Here is a 20,458-nt window from a genome sequence, read left to right on the forward strand (position 1 = left end):
CAAGGCTGGTAAGCAGATACTTGATGATAAGGCCATAAGATGATAAGATATAGGAGAAGAATTAGGCCATTCGGCCCATTGAGTCTGCTCCACCATTTCATCATGGCTGATTTCCCGTCCCATTCTCCTGCTTTCTCTCCTTAACCTTTGATGCCCTTGCTAATCAAGAGCCTAACAACCTTCACCTTAAATATACCTGATGACTTGGCCTCAACAGCCATCTGTGACAATAAATTCCACAGATTCATCATGCACTAAAGAAATTCCTCATCACCTTGATTCTAAAAAGACATCCTTCTATTCTGCGGCCATGCCTTCTGGTCCTAGACTGCACCACTATAGGAAACATCCTCATCATGTGCATTCTATCTCGGCCTTTCAATATTCGATAGGTTTCAATGAGATCTCCCCTCGTAAGTTAATGAATGTGAGAAGGTACAAATCCATCTCTGTTGTTGTGACAATAAAAAAGTTTTGGATTGGGATAACAAATGGATTTGACTGAGCTCTTTAACTTTTCCTTAAGATACTTGCCATTTATTTTCAGAATCAATTCAACAGTTGAAGTCAAAGACAGATGAGATGTTACATGAATTTGCGAGGCAGATCAATTCTATCATATGACATGATAAACCAATTTATCAACTTACATTTATACTTACCTGAAGGAATCACTTTTGAAAAGGACCCTTGACACTTTCCGGAAAATATTACAATGCAAAGGAAGACAGTATTCCATCTGGGTGGCCTCCAACCTGATGGCAGGAACATCAATTTCTCTCACTTCTGGTATCTCCCCTCCCTCTTCTCTCATTTTCCATTCCCCAGTCTGACTCCCTTTTACCCCTTTTCTTCTCCTCAACTGCCCATCACTTTCCTTTGGTGCCCTTCCTCTTTCCCTTTTCCCATGGTCTATTGCCTATGCAATCAGATTCCTTCTTCTTCAGACCTTTACCTCTTCCACCTATCACCTCCCAGCTTTTTACTTCAACTCCCCTCCCCCACTCAAACCTATCTCCAGCACCTTCCCATCACTCCACCTTCTTATTCTGGCTTCTTCCCCTTTCTTTTCCAGTACTGATGAAGGGCCTCTGCCTGAAACATTGATTACTTATTCCCTTCCATAGATGCTGCCTGAGCTGCTGAGCTCCCCCAGTGTTTTTGGGTCTTGCTTTGGATTTCCAGTATCTGCAGAATCCCGTGGTTATAATCTTCTGACTTTGTTGTCCATAATTTTAAGAACTAGCAGGCACGTGGATGAAAAAAAAGGACTTAACGATGTTGCAATAAACACCACAGATTCTTTCTCAGTCTTGTATTTTATTGTGTTTGATAAATAATTGCTCCGCATCAACAAATATTGAGTTTTTTTCATTATAAATACAGTACAAGGTTGTTGGTAGCAAAGGTGGCATAAGTTAAAAGTAAAATAGAGATTTTGTTAAAGAGGAGAGCTAAAAGGAACATTCACTATCGCAGACTGATCACACAGTGACCTGGACAGGATTGTAGATGCAAATCTCAAGCGTTATCTGGCAGATTTGAAACTCGGGAACCATAGCACTTGAAGTTGCAATCAGAGGATTATAAAGCACCTTACCACACTTTGCCAGGCCATCAATTAATGCTTTGCAAATTTCTTTCTCAACATAAAAAAGTCCCATTTCATTTTCATGCAGTTTTTTTTTATTGTTTTGTGTTACATAACAATTTGCATTTAGGATATATTAACACAATGTTGTAAGTGAGAAGACAGCATCGTGAAATACTATACAAAATTGGCAAATAACTAACTCAGTGATTCGCTTCCTGAAATAACTTGTATACCAAAGGTGGCGAAATCGCCCCCTTTAAATACAAAAATATTTATGTACAAGTAGTAAAATTTTTTTCCAACAGCTAACTGGTACTTTACAAGGAATCCAAAAAATTTATTTTTCTCAAGAGGGTTGTGCTGTGATAAGTGTGGGATACTGGATGTTCTGTGCTCATAAAATCTAACGAATGCTTCTGTGGAAACATCTTCATTGCAGCTGCTTTCCGAATGCTAATGAACCTCTGATGGCCTTTTCGAGGACTGGGAAGTTAGGGAAGAATCTTGAAGCTAGCCCACCTGTTGAGTTGACCATCGTACTTGTGGACATTGCAGGAAAGTGCAATTGCTGAGATAATCTAGCTACTCTACGTCTTTGCAGCTCCGAGCTTCAGTGTTTTTGAAATGTGTACTGCCGCCTGAAAAGATGGACGGCAGAAATACATTTTCATTTCAATGATTTTTGTTATTTACATTGGGTCTGGGAAAATAATGGTCAGTTGAATAACTCTGGTTAGTAATAGGGGACAGCAGATCTTACCTGACGCCATGGAGACAGCATTCGGTTGTATCAAAAAAGCAGTGCCTGACTATTGAATGGGCATATTACCCTGGTATAAGTGTCACATGTGGTTCATGCTTTGCTATTGACAGTAGTCATATAAGCAGGTGAAATGACCCTTCAAGTGGACATGCTTGCTCAGAAATAATTGAGCAGCCCTTAAGTCAATAAATTTCATGTTTTCTCCAGTACAATTGTAAAATCACACACGAAGAAACTATTGGGCCTGTCCTATCAACACATTCAAGTATATATCTAGTTTCTCTTTTGTAAGTTATTTCTGAATCTCTTTCCTTCACTGTTCCAGACCTTAATAGCATACTTTGTTCAAAAAAAACCTCTCCTTATGTTCCCTCTAATTCTTTTTAGTATTATCCCGATATATCTGAACCGACAATAAATCCATGAACACTAACTCACTACTTTTGCCCTCTTTTTGCACTACATATTTAATTTAATTTTGATGTACTTACTATTGTAAATTTTAGTACTTTTTATGTATTACACTGTACTGTTGCCGCAAAAACAACAAATTTCACAACATATGTCCGTGATAATAAATCTGACACTGAAATTCTGATTCCATCCTCTGGCTTTTGCCTGGCAGCAGAAGCAACCCCTTTGATAATCTCGAACACCTCCCCACAACCTCAATGCTCCAAGGAATAACCCCAGCTAATCAGCCTCTCCACTTCACTTGTCCCTGGAGTTAAAATCCTGTCTGTACCCTTCCCAAGGCTAAATCCATGCTGTTTGTTGGTCGCCATCCATTTGGTCAGATGCTCTTCAATGGAATGGAAGATATATATTTGAAAAACTTACTTGCTGGATTGGGATATTGAAAGATTAGTTTTATTTGTCACATGTACATTGAAACATAAAGTGAAATGCATTGTTTTGCATCAACAACCGTATACTGGAGGCAGCCTGCAAGAGTCACATGCTCCCAGCGCCAACGTACGATATTCCCCCGAACCTGTACATCTTTGGAATGTGGGAGGAAACCAGAGCATTGGCAGGAAATGCTCGAGGTCATGATGAGAACATACAAACACCTTACACACAGCAGCAGGATGGGAACCCCAGTCACTCTACACTGTGCTACACCTTCAACCCACCCCATGGTATATTGTCTTGTTGGACAAAACAGTAACATAGTGGTTAGCACAACGCTTTACAGAACAGGCAACTCGGATTCAATTCCCGCTGCTCCCTGTAAGGAGATTGTAGCTTCTCCCCATGACCACATGAGTTTCCTCTGGGTGCTCTGGTTTCCTCCCACAGTCCAAAGATGTACCAGTTGTTAGGTTAATAGATCATTGAAAATCACCCGTGACTAGGCTAGGGTTAAATCGGGATTGATCAGTGGCACGGCTTGAGGAGCTGGAGAGGCCTATTCCAAGCTGTATCTCAATAAATAAATAAAAATGAATATTATTTGTAATGGACACCCTGCTTTATCAATGGAGTTAATGCTGAAATATTCACATGCAGGAGTGCATTACATCATGGTAAGTATAGATATATTTTATAAACATTGATAAATTATTTCAAAAGTCCTCGGAAATTGTTTGTCTGTGTTATCACCAACTTGGACAGGGAGGGGAAGTGATTCTGCCACATTCAATTTAGTTTCTGTTTATTTCAGAAGCAGATTCCCTCCTCTAAGTTGTTGTCAGTGCCTTGGGGTCCTATTCAAACAGGACAGGCAGGCAGACATTGGCAATCAGAACCAAGGGTATAATGTGTCACCAGTGGCATGAAAGAGTGGACCATTAATCCTCACCCTCACCACACTCAATTTTCCGTCTGTATGAATTTAGAAAATGGGGGAAGGCAAGGAAGTCACCCCTCCCTCATATAGTCATAGAACACTACAACACAGAAACAGAACAACTATCTCATGTCAAACTGTAATTCTGCCTAGTCCCAGGAATCACATGGGCCACATACCCCTCCCATTCATCACTGTTAACTATCCAATCTTCTAAATATGTAATCAAATCCGCATCTACCACTTCCGCTGGCAGCTCTGACCACACTCTCATCACCCTCTGAGTGAAGTAGTTCCTCATCAGGTTCCTCTTAAATGTTTCATACTTCATCCTTAACCTCTGACCTCTAGTTCTATTCTCACCCAACCACAGTGGAAAAAAAACACTTGCATTAACCCTTTCTAAACTCCTTATAATTTTATATGCCGAACAAATCTCTCCTCAATCTCCTGCGCTCCAGGGAATAAACCTTCCCTATAACTGAGATCCTCAGGTCTTGGCACACTCCACTAAGCTTTTCCATTTACCAGTTGACACAACTCAGGAGTGTGATGGAATGCTTCCCACTGCCTGGATAAGATCAGCTCCAGAAACAGTCAAGAAGTTCAACATTATCCAAGATCAATCCACTACCTGAGCGCTACTTTTTCCACATCTCTGAACATTAATCTCTGCCACGAACGTTGATCATGCCATTCTCAATATCCAGTTATTCTCTTAGGTTATTCTGAACACACTTCTCCATTAAAGAGTTCGGATACACAGGAGCAACACCACCTGTCGGTTCCTCTCAAAGTCAGGCATCATCCTACCTTGGAAATATACTACCCTCTTCTCATTGCTACCATCAGGGAAGAAGTACAGGAGCCTGAAGATGCACACACAACATTTTAGGAACAACTTCTTCCCCTCCTCTATCAGATTTTGAACAGACCATAAACATGTGGACGTTACCTCATTTTTCTTTGCTTTTTTCCCTACTTACTTATTTTTACACTCTTATTGTAACTCATAGTACTGAAATTTTTTTAATGCATTGCTCTGTACTGTAAATTACATGACATACACTCAGTGGCCACTTTATTAGGTACCTCCTGTGTAATGTTCGTGGTCTTCTGTGTCTGCAACCTATTCACTTCAAAGTTCGACATGTTGTGTCTTCAGAGATGCTCTTCTGCTCACTACTGTTATAATGTGGTTATTTGAGTTACTGTCGCCTTTCTGTCAGCTTGAACCAGTATGGCCATTCTCCTCTGACCTCTGTCATTAACAAGGCATTTTCACCCAACGAACTGCCACTCACTGGATCTTATTTGTTTTTTGCATCATTCTCTGTAAACTCCGGAGACTGTCGCATGTGAAAATCGCAGGAGATCAACAGTTTCTGAGATACTCAAACCACCCTTGCTGGCACCAACAATCATCCCATGGTCAAAGTGACTTAGATCACATTTCTTCCTCATTCTGATGTTTAGTCTGAGCAACAACTGAACCTCTTGACCATGTCTGCATGCTTCTATGTGTTGAGTTGCTGTCACATGATTGGCTGAGTAAATATCTGCATTAATGGCCAGGTGCACAGGTGTACCTAAAATTATAGTCACTGAATTTACTGTTTATCAGTGATAATAAACCTGATTCCAATTCTCTACTCTTACTGGGTCGAATTCCTGGAGCTTCTCATCTCATGACATCAGGTCTGTATCTTTATTGGAAGATCAGAATCAAACAGCAGAGAAAGATTGTCCCACCACATCCATATTGACTGATCAAGTACCTATCCAGGCTTGTTCCACTTTTCAGTACTTGGGCTGTAGCTTTCTCTGCTTTAGCAATTCAAGAGCTCATTAAGATACTTTTTAACTGTGGTGAGATTTACTACCACTCAGGCAGGTCTGAGAAGTTCGGAAAGATAGTTCACCTCCATCTCCTTGAGGTAAATCAGGATGGACAATAAAGGGCTTACTAGTGCTGTCCACTTCCCCCAAAAAATACCAAATAATACCAAAGGGCCCTATAACAAATAGTGTCATTAATTAACAGTTGATTCTTGCATTTCACAGTGGTTACTTCGTAATGAACGTCACTGCCATGCATGACCCACTCAAAGATGCTGGTTAATTTTACTTAAATTCTTCTCCTGAAGTGATTTAATGGATTAATAAACCAAAACATGAAAGACTAGGTATCTGTGGGTCTTGGATCTCAGCTGGAGTTTGCCCTCTAAGAGATCTTCCATGTTCCCCACCCTTGACTGTTTGTTACTAGTTCATCTTGCAAGTTGAGGACATTGGGTCATATGGCTTCCAAGATCCAACATCCTGCTGTTATGAACTATGAAAAAACTTATGGGTGGCACGTTAGCGTAGTGGTTAGCGCATTGCTTTGCAGCGGCAGCGATCACTGAGTAGCGTTAAATTCCTCCTGCTCCCCATAGGGCTTCGTATGTTCTCCCTGTGACTGCGTGAGCTTCTTTGGGGGCTTCAGTTCCCTTCCACACTTATGGTTAGGGTTAGTGGGTTATAGGCATGTGCCCGCAGCATGGCAACACTTGTGGGCTACCCAGCACAATCCTCACTGATTTGATGTGAAACAAACAACATATTTCACTCAATGTTTCGATGTACATGTACCAACTTAATTATCTTTAATCTTTCATCTATAAGACATAAAATCACAAGATATAGGAACGGAATTAGACCATTTGGCCCATTGAGTCTTCTCCACCATTTGATCATGCTGATCCATTTCCTTCTCAACTCCATTCTCCTACCTTCCATGCGCTGACTTACCAAGAATCTATCATCCTCAACTTTAAATACACTCAAAGACCAGGCCTCCACAGACTCCTGTGGCAACAAATTCCACAGATTAATCACCTTCTGGCTAAAGAAATTCTTCCTCATCTCCGTTATAAATGGACATCCCTCAATTCTGAGGATGTACCTTCTGGTCCTAGACTCACCTATTACAGGAAACATTCTCTCCACACCCACTCCATCTGGACCTTCCAACATTTGATAGGCTTCAATGAGATTCCACCCCCCCCCCATTAATCTTTGAAAGATTCGAATCCCTTTGAAAGATTTATGTTTTCCCTGAACATTTTGCAATCCATAGATATCTCAAGTACCTGAGAGGTGCACAGATCAATATACCACAAGAGAAGTGTCTATCAAAGTGCACACAGCAACCTTCTTAAATGCCACCATGATAAAGGCCAAATTACATGCACTACAGAGCCAGTGTGGATAACTTCACTCACCTCAGTTCTGAACTGAGTCTACAACCTATAGACTCACTTTCAAGGACTCTACAATGCAGCATTATTTATTTACTTTTTTTTTGTTTTTTTGCTTGATACTTCTCCTTTTGCACATTGGTTGTCAGTCTTTGTTATGTATAGTTTTTCATAAATCCTACTTTATTTCTTTAGTTTCTTGAAAATGCCTGCAAGGAAATGAATCTCAGGGTAGTATATGGTGACGTACTGTACACATACTTTGATAACAAATTTATGTTGAACTTTGATATTGGTGAAGAAATACATGCCGAAGAATTCTGTGCTTTTCTTCAGGAGTATACCATTGACATCTGAAACTGTAAACCAGTCGTCAAAGCTACCAAGTTTATCTGGGGAACATTAAGTGAATTGTTTGAATGGATAGAGGGCATCCGATGGATTTTTAAGTGAACTAATTTGGTAATTAATTGTACCTTGTGTGTAGGTGAGTGTTACAATCTGGATGGAGTTTATGGGAAGGTGGGGAGAATATAATGGGATTACTGAATGTATGGTAGTTGTCTGGAACTTTTTGCTCAACTGTAACTTTCAGATGACAGAAAAAGAGGTGGGAAGAAGGAGTAATCTAAATGGCCAGCAAACCTGAAAGATCTGAATTACTGCTTTCAATGGACAGGTTTCTAGGGCACTGTGAATAGTCATAGATCATCTGATAAACTGGATTAGAGAATGTATTTGCCAACACAGAACAACTGGCTAGGAACCATTCCTATGGTTAGCGCACAATTCAACACTCTCCCCCAGCCGGGCCTTCACTGCACAACACCAAAATTATATTATAGGAATCTACTTTGGTTCTCAGTGGCACTTACAATGAACATGAGTTTGTTTGCTAAATCTGATATGAAATAGATGGTGGTGGGCAGGTGATGATTTTGCTGACCTCACTGTCTGCCCTCTTCTGGGGTTACATCCATGCCCATATGTCCTTGGAGAAGGAGCACACAGTGTCCATGGGTACACACGGGCCTTTCCGGGATGTGGCTTAAGTACATTGTGGATGGTGACGACTGGGTTATAATTTGGAACAATTGACTAAATAGGGTGAATCATGGAATTCTGTAGTTTTGTAATGATGCGATACTGTGATCACTGAATAAATCTCCTTTGAAAATTTAAAACAAAAGGACAGAAAAAAATAACACTTTGAAATAGCTTGCCTTTTCTGTGATGAAGTTTGAAACAATTACATTGACAAATCTGTGCAGTTTTGGCTAAATTAAAAATAAAACTTCTTTAAGATCTCAAGTCACAGGAGTATAATAATTTCGCATCTTTGTGGACAATTGTTTAAAAATATATGAGCGAGTCCAAGGAATTCTTCCAGCTTGAGCGATTTTATGGAGGTAAGTGCAGCATTTATTTAATTTTAAACAGGAAAAATAGTTTCAATAAAAATGATTTATGCATATCCCCTGGTGCAGAACCAATATAAAGCTTCTAATCACACTTTTGCCAGATGGAAAATGACAGTCTCTTGCACAGGTTGTTTCTTCACTGAACATACACTCGAAATCTGAACTTATCTCTTCTGCTCTCTTTAAGTACCATGGGGAGCTAGTAGTGCCAGTGAAGTCCATTGGAGGAAGGGAAGAAGTGCTAATCTGTTATTGACTATCAAGAGGCCAATCCATATTCTACCTCGGAGACATGAGAGACGGTGGATGCTGAATCTGGAGCAACAGAAAATCTGCTGTGTCCTGATGGATGGTTTCAGCCCGAAATGTTCTCCTCCCTCCTCCCCCCATCGATGCTGTTCAACTTGCAGAGTTCCTACAGAAGACTGCAAGTTTCTCCAGATTTTACCTTATGTGGTTTATGTTCACTGTCCTCAGGCTTTGCTGTGCAAGCCTATCAGGACTGGTCCAATCGTGGCACGCAGTTGTGGTACGATATAGAGTATTGGTAAGGAGCAGAGCTATGGTTTAAGGCAGTCAAATGTATAAAGTAGACCGTGATATATAGTGGAGAGCCTTGGTATGTAGTGGAGAGCAGTGTACTGTATATACTGTAAATCCATTGTATATATTGTAGAGACATGGTACATAGTGGAGAGATGCAGTATTCTACATCATTCATCAGTGAGTTCAGTCTATCTCCTTCAGTATAGCATCAATACAAGTGCCAATTACAGACCTAATTTTTACTCGTTGTTTTAAATCTAGGATTAGACACTCAAGTGCATAGTTGCCAACAATATATTCTCACCAGCGTGGTGCTGAGGCCGCAGTGCTTTGTCAGTTTTCAGGCACAATGCTGAGCCTGGGTTAGGGTTGCGTCCCATGATATAAATCTTCCTTGGCATGTTTTCAAAGAAGAGCAGGGAAACTTTTCCCTGGTCAATATACAACTTCAGTCCATGTACTAAATCAAATTACATCTCTGTCATACTGCTGTTTGTGGTAGCTTAGTGGGCTCACACTGACTGTCGCATTTCCAAAATCATAAGCATTTTTCTGCCTCAAGATGGCTTTGGAGCGAAGGAGGATGAGAGGTGGCTGGATAGAGGTCTACAAGATGGTAGGGGCATAAATCAAGTGGACACCCAGAGATTTTTCCAGAGGGCAGAAATGGCTATTGCAAAGGAGCACAAGCTGATTGGAGGAAAGTATAGGGGAGATATCAGAAGCAAGTTGTTTATTACGAAGAGTGTGGTGGGTGCGTGGAACGTGCTGCCAGGGGACGTGACAAAGGCAGATACATTAAGAACATTTAAGAAACTCTTAGATAGGCAGATGGACGGTAGAAAAATGGAGGGATATGTAGGAGGGATGGGCCAGATTTATTTCAGAGATCAAAAGAGACTGTACTATACTGAAGTGCTCTATATTCTATGTTCAGCAGCTATCGAGTACTTAAAAAGTCCTAAAGTTGGGTCAGGTCATAGGGGGCAACTGTTCAACTTCAGGGATGGCTAAATTTCCAGACTGAAATGCAGAGGACCAAATTGACCCGCAGACCCTTAAGAACCCTCACCATCCAGGACATGCTCTCTTCTCATTATTACCATCAAGGAGCCTAAAGACACATACTTAATGTTTTCAGAACAGCTTCCTTCAGATTCCTGAATGGTTCACGAACCCATTAATACTGCCTCACTACTCTTCTTTCGTACTACAGTATTTGTTTATTTATTTATTGCAACTAATAGTAATTTTTATGTCTTGCACTATACTACTGCGATAAAATAAATTCCATGACATACAGTATGTCAGTGATAATAAACCTGATTCTGAGATCAGATGAGGTGAGTCAGGATGCTCTGGTGGGACAGGGCATGGGGTATACTACCCGAGATGAACTCTCTGCTCTGTCCATTAAGATGCCCATCCTTTGCTACTCTACATCCGGAAAAGAAATAAGGCCCAGATGGGGAGGCACAGCCAGCAGAGAGCTCTGCTCCTTGGCCCCGGTTGGTTTGGCCCAACGATACAAGCCTTTCATTCCATGTCCAATCCACGCCCTGCAGTCTCCAGGGAACTGTCGTTCAACTAGTTGAAATGGAGTCTAAGAAAAAACAACTGGAAGTGGTTATAAACACAGGAGGTTCTGCAGGTGCTGGAAATCCAGATAAACATGCACAAAATGGTGGAGGAATTCAGCAGGTCAGGCAGCATCTATGGAGAGGAATAAACAGTCAACGTTTCAGTCTGAGATCCTTCATCAGGACCGGAAAGGAAAAGGGAAGAATCCAGAATTAGATGGGGGGAGGGGAAGGAGTACAAGCTAGAAGGTGATAGGTGAAGCTAGAAGGGTGAAATGAGAAGCTGGTGGGTGATAGTGGAAGAGGTAAAGGGCTGAAGATAAGGAATCTGATAGGAGAGGAGAGTGGTCCATGGGAGAAAGGGCTGGAGGAGGAGCATCAGAGGGAGGTGATAGGCAGGCGAGGCGAAGAGAAGAGTTAAGAAGGGAGCCAGAGTGGGGAATGGAAGAAGATGGAAGGGGGAGAGGGCAGAATTACTGAAAGTTAGAGAAGTCTAGGCTCATGCCATCAGGTTGGACAGTAACCAGACAGAATATAAGGTGTTGCTCCTCCATCCTGAGAGTGGCCTCATCATGGCAGTGAAAGAGGTCATGAACCAACATGATGGAATGGGAATAGGGATTTGGAATTAAAATGGTAGTATCAATAACCACTTCTGGTTCATGTAGCCAAGGAGGGATACATCACAGAAAACAATCCTAGCCGTCAACCAGCCATTTATGCTAATCCTGCTTTATTCCCCTCATATTTCTCACAAACCACCCTTCCCCCAATCCCCGCACCACCAGCTTCCATCGCTTACCTGCACACTGCGGACAACATGCAGTGGCCAGGTCGCCTGCCACCCTGCACACCTTTGGGGTGCGGGAGGAATGCAGATCGCTCAGAGGAACACCATGCCACCAGCACCCAACCAGGATTGAACCTGGGTTGCTGACACTGTGAAGCAGTGTCACAACTGTCTCTGCTTCCGCACGTAGAACTAAAGTTAAACTTATCTACTGCCCAGTGAAGAAATACCATCTCTGAACATGACGGCTTAACATTTATTTATATAGAGATACAGTCCACCAGGACCTTCTGACTCAATAAACCCACCCTGCCCAATGTTCCCTCCAAGGTATGCACGTGTGTGTGCACACACATCTTTTGCTACTAGTACACAAAGTAATTTAACCTGCGCACATGTTATCACCCTCTACCTCGTTGGCATGTTAAGTGTATTTCACGATCATACACAATCACATTTTCTTTTCTAGTTTCTGATGCAGACTGCGTTGACAACATGGAGTTTGCCATGATTTGTCTGCAGCTGTTAGAACTGGCTTATTTATACTGTTTCTATTGAAGAAATTATTTAGTACGCGCCTGTTGTTGTCACTGGGCAAAAAATTGCACAGCACAAGATTTTTGTACACACTGGTCATTACAAATTAGTGGGACCGTTGACCCTGCCCAATTACACATACCTAATCTACTAACCCGTATGTCTATGAAATGCAATGCCCGGAAGAAACTCAAGGGGAGAATGTACAAACTCCTTACAGACAGCAGTGGAACTGAACCTGGGTCACTGGGCTGCAATAGCACTGCACCAACCACTATGCTACTGGCATGCTTAAAGAAAAACATTTGTACCACTGAGCAATCTTCCTTGCAAATGTGGTTTAAAAAGGACGATGATCTGCTTCTTAACGCAAGCAGCAGTCATTGTCATCACCACTGAGCCAGAGCATCTGTGATAACCAAATAGATTGTGATAAGGGAGTGTCTGACTTGCAAGCTCTTCACGGCGCAGCTAATTCCTCACCTGGCTTGCAAGACTCCATATGGCCAGAACTTATAATATTTAAAATAATTTCTCAAATAGGACAGACAACCAGGATTAGAGAAATCTGGCATAATGTGGAAAACAGTTTACCCAACAATGTTTATTTCCTTGCTGTAGGAGATTTGTATCACATGTGAGATACACCATAACTTAATAGTCTAAATTGCATCTATTGCAAACTTGAAACGAACTCTGCATTGTCAGTAGCAGAGGAGGCATTATTTATTCAATATGCTTTGTGTAAAAATGGGTGGATCTGGTGAAAATACTGTCGATGTAGTTCTTTATATGTGCGTCCATTGGGAACTGAGCACACAGCTTTCTTTGATGGTATGGCTGAGACACCATCATCCTATTCTGCTGACTTGTTGAATTTCCTGTGCAATATCTCACATCCTACTTCTAAGAAACGAGTGGAGATGTGGGCAGAAAAGAGGACTGAGGGTGAAACAATATTATGCATGTTGTAAATAGTATTAAAGAAAATCCATTTCACTCTTAATTGATAATAATCGATCAATAAATACTGGGCTGCAGCAGTGTTGAGTAAGAGAGCAGACTGTATTAATGTTGAGACTGATGTATGTTTGAAACTCATTGCAGTGAAAGAAATTAATCCCGAGGGGAAAAAGGAACATAAACAGTGATAGAACATTTCAGGTCATTGTGCAAAGTACCGGAGCCCTCCTCAGTAAAATTCTGACAGTACCATGCACAGCTGTGTCCTGTGTACTGTATTTAATCATTCTGTCTGCTTTCATCTTGCAAGATTTAGCTGTGTGTGTTTTTTTTAAATCTGGTTAGTATTCATGGCTGCTTCAGGCTCCCCATTGCTTCCTGTGATATTGTTGTATCTTGCTGGAGTCAATGTCTTTAAGACATAAGAGTAGAAGTAGGCCACTCGGCCCATTGATTCTGCTCTGCCATATCATCATGGCTGATTTATTTCCCTCTTAACCTCATTCTCCTGCCTTCTCCTGATGCCCTGACTTATCAAGAAACTATCGAGCTCTGCTTTAAATATACCCAATGACTTGGCCTCCACAGCCATCTGTAGTAACGAATTCCACAGATTCACGACCTTCTAGCTAAAGAAATCTCTGTTCCAAAGAGATGTCCTTGTCTTCTGAGGCATTGTCTTCTGGTCCTATTGTCTCCCACTATAGGAAACATCCTCTTCATGTCCACTGTATCTAGGCCTTTCAATATTTGATAGGTTTCAATGAGATTCCCCCCCTGCCAATTCTTCTAAAATCCAGTGAGTACAGGTCCAGAGCCATGAAAGACTCCTCATACGTTAAACCTTTCACTCGCAGAATTTACATTGTGTGAAGTACATAGTTGTGGAGTACAAATGGAAGCAAAATTATGAATTTCTAATGTCCTCACTTCTAACAATGGATGTCAAGTATATGTAAGCGATGAGGCGAAGAACATACAAAAGGAGCGTACATAGAAAGAAGCCATTTGGGCCCTAGAACATTTTCCCACATTTGATTAAATCATGGGTTGGCTCCCTCAACATCCTTTGGTTCCTTCTGTAACTCTTAAGTGACCTAGACTAACAAAATAAGTTCATTAGAGTATCAAAAGTTTCAATCAATACCCCATCTTTTTAGGGAGGGAGGGGGACAAGAGTTCCAATAATTGCTTCCTACCGACCGTGAAGACATAGTGACCCACTCAAAACAACATCTGCTATCATCAGCTGTTTCAGATTTAGCAACTTCGTTCAGGAAAGGGTTAAAGCCAATCTATAGCACAGGCTGACAAGTCTTCTTAGAATTCAAACTAAAATATACAAGCTCACACATACAATGTCTAAAAGATAACATTATTCTAGGATATTGCATGGCTGATGAAGTGTTCACAGCTCATGAGTTTAATGTTAGGTTTCTTTTCCTGTGAGCCTTGAAATGTGGAGAGACAAGGGAACTGGGTCCTTCTGCCCAACCCTTACCAGATATCGCTGGTGATACCGATCTCTCGTGAGGACATTGGCAGGCATTCGTTGCTCATGGGGGTGTCCCGAAGGGAAGGATCTCTGGTGATAATGATCTGCGGAACCTGTCCATTAATGAGGGTCATTGGAATATTGCCGTAGGTGTGTTGATTGCTAATCGAGGTAATGGGCACTGTTGCGGGCGGGAAGTCGTACTCGTAAGTTCGACAGTAATGCCTCATTTGCATATGATCTGCTTTGTGAAAGTTTGGTGGCAGCTCTACCGGGGGAGGTCCAAGCGTGGCGGAGTTTGCTGCCATGGAAACAGTTGAGACAGCTTGCAGTTCTCCAAAAATACCCTGTTCACCAGAATCCAGAACCTGGCCACGTGCAACTGGCTCCTTCTTCCTGATAGGCATCTCGTACCGGACTTTCTTCCAAAACTTGGAATTCAGTTTGTTGCAATCAGGTCCACACCACTTGATAACAGATAAAAGTTTTATATTGTCTTTTAAGGCTTCGATTTCATGATAGTTCATTATCCCTTTCACATTAGGGCATTCAATCAAAATAACTTTGATTTCTCCAGTCACAAGCATGTTGTGCAGTCTGTTTTCCAGCTGGAATATGCTCCATCCACGTCTGATGACATAGTCTGGAGTCAGCACAATAATTAGCCTTCGACTCTGATCGACGCCCCTTGCCAAGTCTTCAATGTAAGCTGCAGTTTCAACAAGAGAAGATGTAGGTTATTTGCTGAGAATATGAAAAGAAACTTAATAACAAAAATATCCTACTCATCATTGTGTTATTCAATGTAAATCTGGTTCCTCAATGATATCACAAAGACTGATCCTGAGGTTAAGAGCATTACAGTTTAATGTAGACAGGCTTGGCTAGTACAGAATACAATCCACGACTACTCACCAGTACCTTTCCTGACATCTGTTACTCCATCAACAGTCATCCCCAACACAAGTGTAGAATTCTCATGTAAGGGAAAAGGGCTTGGAATTGCCGAAACCTCTCAACTTCTATCTGGAGATGTTTCAAACTGCTATGCAGGCAAGGATATATGACTATACAAAATAGGAGCAGAATTAGGCCATTTAGCCTACCAATTTTGCTCCGCTATTCTATCATGGCTGATAATTGTAACCTCACTTTTCTTCCATGAACTCCTTACCAATCAAGAAACTATCAACCTCTGCCCTAAATACACCCAATGACCTGCTCTCCAGAGCTCTCTGCAGCAATGAATTCCACAAATTCTGCCTGAAGAAATTCTTTGTCTTAGATTTAAAGAGATGTCACTTTATTCTGAGGCTTGCACTCTGGTCCTAGACTCTCCAACTAATGGAAACATTCTTTCAACATCCACTCTATCCGGGCCTTTCAGATCTGATAGGTTTCAAGGAGATTCCCCTTATCCTTCTGAACTCCATCAAGTACTGCCTCAGCGATATCAAACACTCTTCACAGGTTAATCTTTTCAATCTTGAGATAATTCTTGTTCTGTACTCTTGAACTGTAGTCACTTTTGCCCTGTAAAGAATGTGAGAGCCAATGTACATTCAGCAGCCACTTTATTAGGTACACTAGTACACCTGTTTGTTAATGCAAATATCTAATCAACCAATCATGTGGCAGCACCTCAATGTATAACAGCATGCAGGCATTGTCGAGCAGTTCAATTGTTGCTCGGACCAAACATCAGAAAGGGGGAAGAAATCTGATCTAAGTGACTTTGGATGTGGAATTATTGTTGGTGTCAGCCTGGCCTTGGTATCTCAGAAACTGCTGACCTCCTATGATGTTCATGCACAACAGTCTCGAGAGTTTACAGAGAATGGTGCCAAAAAAACCCCAGAGAAAACATCCACTGAATGGCAGTTCTGTGGGCAAAAATGCCTTGTTAATGAGAGAATCTGCTGGCAAGAAGGTGAATCTTTGGGTTTGTATGGAGGCATGTATATACTTTGATAATAAATTTACTTTTAATGTTGAAATTTGAGACTAAAGGACTGGTTCAAGCTAACAGTAACTTTAATAACCATATGTTACAACAGTGGTGTGCAGAAGAGAATCTTGATGAGTTTGGGCTACAACAGCAGAAAACCACAAACATACATTCAGTGGTTACTATATTAAGAGCAAGAGGTATCTAAGAAAGTGGCCACTGAGTGTAGTTCAGACAAAATTAATATTGCTTCCTGTTTTGCTCAGGTTTTGTACCTTTACCACAAAGGAAGCACCAACAGCAGGTAGACTGCAACGTTTTCATGGCAGCAGAGTGTTTCGATCTGTTATCTTGCAGTTGCTGAATGCAACGTTTTATTGGCTCAGGATTGGTGGACTAATTTGAACTCCACCAGCCCACCTCACCCAAGCTGAGGTGTGCTCCATTTGAAGGTCCCTTGCCAGTGCTGTCATGTTAAGTTCCAGATTTGTAACACAGTGAAATAATGAGCACAGGTTGTGTCAACTTGTTTTCCAGAAGGTTAAAAGATGTTTTCAAAAGAGGTGTTTACGATACTTAAAGGAAGGGATGAGCACAGGTTGTGTCAACTTGTTTTCCAGAAGGTTAAAAGATGTTTTCAATAGAGGTGTTTACGATACTTAAAGGAAGGGATCAAGAAGCTATTGAGTTGTGGAGGTATAGCAGTTCCATTACAGTACTTGCTGTCCACAGCCGTTGCCTAGTGATGTGAAACACAGGTGCAGAATACTTGAACATTTCTCATTTGCATCAGAAGTTGAAGTAGAAAAGAGTCAAAACTTTAACTTGAATGCATTTCTGAAGGAATTCTGCTTACCACCTCCCCTTCCGTGACTCTGGTCTATACTTCTCACTGCTTTGAGAAAGGAGTCAGCATAATCAAAGACCCCACTCACCCCAGGTATTCTCTCTTCTCTCCCTTGTTTATCAAGCAGAACATACAAAGCTCCAAGAGAACATACCACCAGGCTCAAGGACAGCTTCTATCCCACTGTTATAAGACTACAGAATGGATCCTTAGAACGATATTTCATAACTGTCTCACTTGAACTTTCTCCGTAACTGTGACACTTTATTCTGCATCCTGTTACTGATTTTCCCTTTTCTACCTCAAAGCACACATGTAGTGAAATGATCTATATGGATGACATGCAGCACATGTTATTGGCTGTACCTTGATACATGTGACAATAATAAATGACTTTATGAATTAACCTGATGAGCAGCCATCTGCTTTTGGAGGGAGCCCTCCAGCTAAAAAAAAATTCTCCTAGTCTCTAGTCTAAAGGGACATTCTCAAGCAGGTTGTAGTGGCTGTTTCTCATAGACTGCTGCAGCCCTTGATCCAACTGTTATTCATGAGTTTTATTTGAGAATCAATGAAGAACCACCATACAGGAAAGCACCTGGCTGGTAAGGTTAAGCAGGGGGTTAAGGCAACATTCAAACATGTCCTTTCTAGTTCTGTTTTACACTTTAAGGGCCTGCTTTATGTTATTTTGATACTGAGCTGAAATCAGTCCTTTAGCAGCCATGATCTGGATCCAATGGAATGCCAATAGTGAACAGTTTACATTGCAACCTTGGGACGGTTGGAAGTTCTCTACTTCCGGTGCTTTCTGACCGCTCCCCCATCTATCTTTTTTCCATTTCCCATTCTGGCTCCACTCTTACCCTTCTTTTCTCTTCACCTACCTATCACCATCCTCTGGTGACCCTCCTCCTTCCCTTTCTCCCACGGTCCACTCTCCTCTGCTATTCAATTCCCTCTCCAGCCCCTCACCTTTTCCCCCGAGTCCTCCAGGTTTTTCACTCTATTCTGCTTTTCCTACCCACTTACCTTCCCCATCATCAGGCTCTGCCCAACACTTACCTGCTTGTACTTCTTCCCTCCCCCACCTTCTAACCCTGGCTTCTTCCCCCTTCCTCTCCAGTCCTGACGAAGGACCTCGGCCTGAAATGTTGACTCTCTCTCCAGAGATGCTGCCTGATCTGCTGAGTTCCTCCCAGCATTTTGTGGTGGTTTATACTATAATAAAAACAATCTTTTCTTGTCAGTCCTGGATCACAAACGATCTGAAACAAATTTGAATATTTTTATCCAACATAATCATTTAAAGGACTTACATCCAATTTAATAGACGTAATTTCCTTCAATTGTTAGTGAAGAGAGTGTAACAAGTCAAGCAAAACTGAACTAATAGTCTCCATCTCTGGGACAAGGCACATTCCAGGATTATATCAATCTGAACAACGTTGTCTGACTAACTTGACCCATAGATGATTTGACAAACAAATAAAGCAGCAAGGAGCAACATCTGAGCATAATCATACCTTCTTCACCTTCCTGCTTGCCTAAATACAAACCATAGCTCCAAATTCTGACTAGTGGGTAGCAATTCTCCTTTGTACGTGCTAAATGTAATACGTAGTGATTGGATAGGGGAGAAGACCCAATGTCCCCAGGGTGGATGGAGTCTTTGATTATGTTGGCTGCCTTAGCAACGCAGCAAGGCTTGTATACAGAGTCTTTGGAGGGGAGAGTGGTTTCTGTGATGTGCCATGCTGTGTCCACAACTCTCTGCAGTTTCATAGTCATAATCATAGTCGTACTTTATCGATCCCAGGGGAAATTGGACCATAAATAGTTAAATAGTAATATGTAAATTATGCCAGGAAATAAGTCCAGGACCAACCTATTGGGTCAGGGTGTCTGATTCTCCAAGGGAGGAGTTGTAAAGTTTGATGGCCACAGGCAGGAATGACTTCCTATGACGCTCTGTGTTGCATCTCGGTGGAATGAGTCTCTGGCTGAATGTACTCCTGTGTCCACCCAGTACATTATGTAGTGGATGGGAGATATTGTCCAAGATGGCATGCAACTTGGACAGCATCCTCTTTTCAGACACCACTGTCAGAGAGTCTAGTTCCATCCTCACAACATCACTGGCCTTACGGATGAGTTTGTTGATTCTGTTGGTGTCTGCTATACTCAGCCTGCTGCCCCAACACACAACAGCAAACATAATAGCATTGGCCACCACAGACTTGTAGAACATCCTCAGCATTGTCCGGCAGATGTTAAAGGACCTCAGTCTTCTCAGGAAATAGAGATGGCTCTAACCCTTCTTGTAGACAGCCTCAGTGTTCTTTGACCAGTCCAGTTTATTGTCAATTTGTATCCCCAGGTATTTGTAATCCTCCATCATGTCCACCCTGACCCCCTGGACGGAAACAGGGGTCACCGGTACCTTAGCTCTCCTCAGGTCTACCACCAGCTCCTTACTCTTTTTCACATTAAGCTGCAGATAATTCTGCTCACACCATGTGACAAAGTTTCCTACCATAGCCTTGTGGTCATAGGCAAAGCAGTTGTCATACCAAGCTGTGGTGTATCTAGATGGGGATGCTTTGTATCATTCACAGATAGAAATTGATATTATCAGAGCTTCTTATAAATACTGTTCATTTATAGATGTAGAATGAATCAATTAGGTCAAAACTTGGTGGACTGCCTTTTCAGAAAGTAGTTAAAAGTTTGTAATGCTGGACTGTTTGAAATAACTAGCAGTACTGACTGGATAAAGAGGCAGTTTCTCTTCCCTGATGAATATTACTGAACTGGAATGCCTTTGATACCAATTCAATGGTTCTGCAATCAACATAACTGACACTAGTTGTTATTCAAGATTTATTTAATTACCTGAATTTATATTTCCCAGCAGCTGCAGCAAGATATGAACTCTTA

General features: G+C 41.6%; 1 protein-coding gene across 2 annotated transcripts in view; it reads right to left on the reverse strand.

The window, feature by feature from the left end:
• Window positions 1-12,966: 12,966 nt before the first annotated feature.
• Window positions 12,967-20,458, reverse strand: part of il1rapl2 (interleukin 1 receptor accessory protein-like 2) — a 1,302,096-nt gene continuing 1,294,604 nt past the window's right edge. For both annotated transcript variants that reach the window (XM_063061139.1, XM_063061140.1), the window contains exon 11: window positions 12,967-15,432. In XM_063061139.1, coding sequence (XP_062917209.1) covers window positions 14,726-15,432 — 707 coding nt within the window. In that variant the 3' untranslated portion in view covers window positions 12,967-14,725. The remainder of the gene's footprint in view (window positions 15,433-20,458) is intronic.

This window comes from Mobula hypostoma, chromosome 10 (genome assembly GCF_963921235.1).
Source record: "Mobula hypostoma chromosome 10, sMobHyp1.1, whole genome shotgun sequence".
NCBI lineage: Eukaryota > Metazoa > Chordata > Chondrichthyes > Myliobatiformes > Myliobatidae > Mobula > Mobula hypostoma.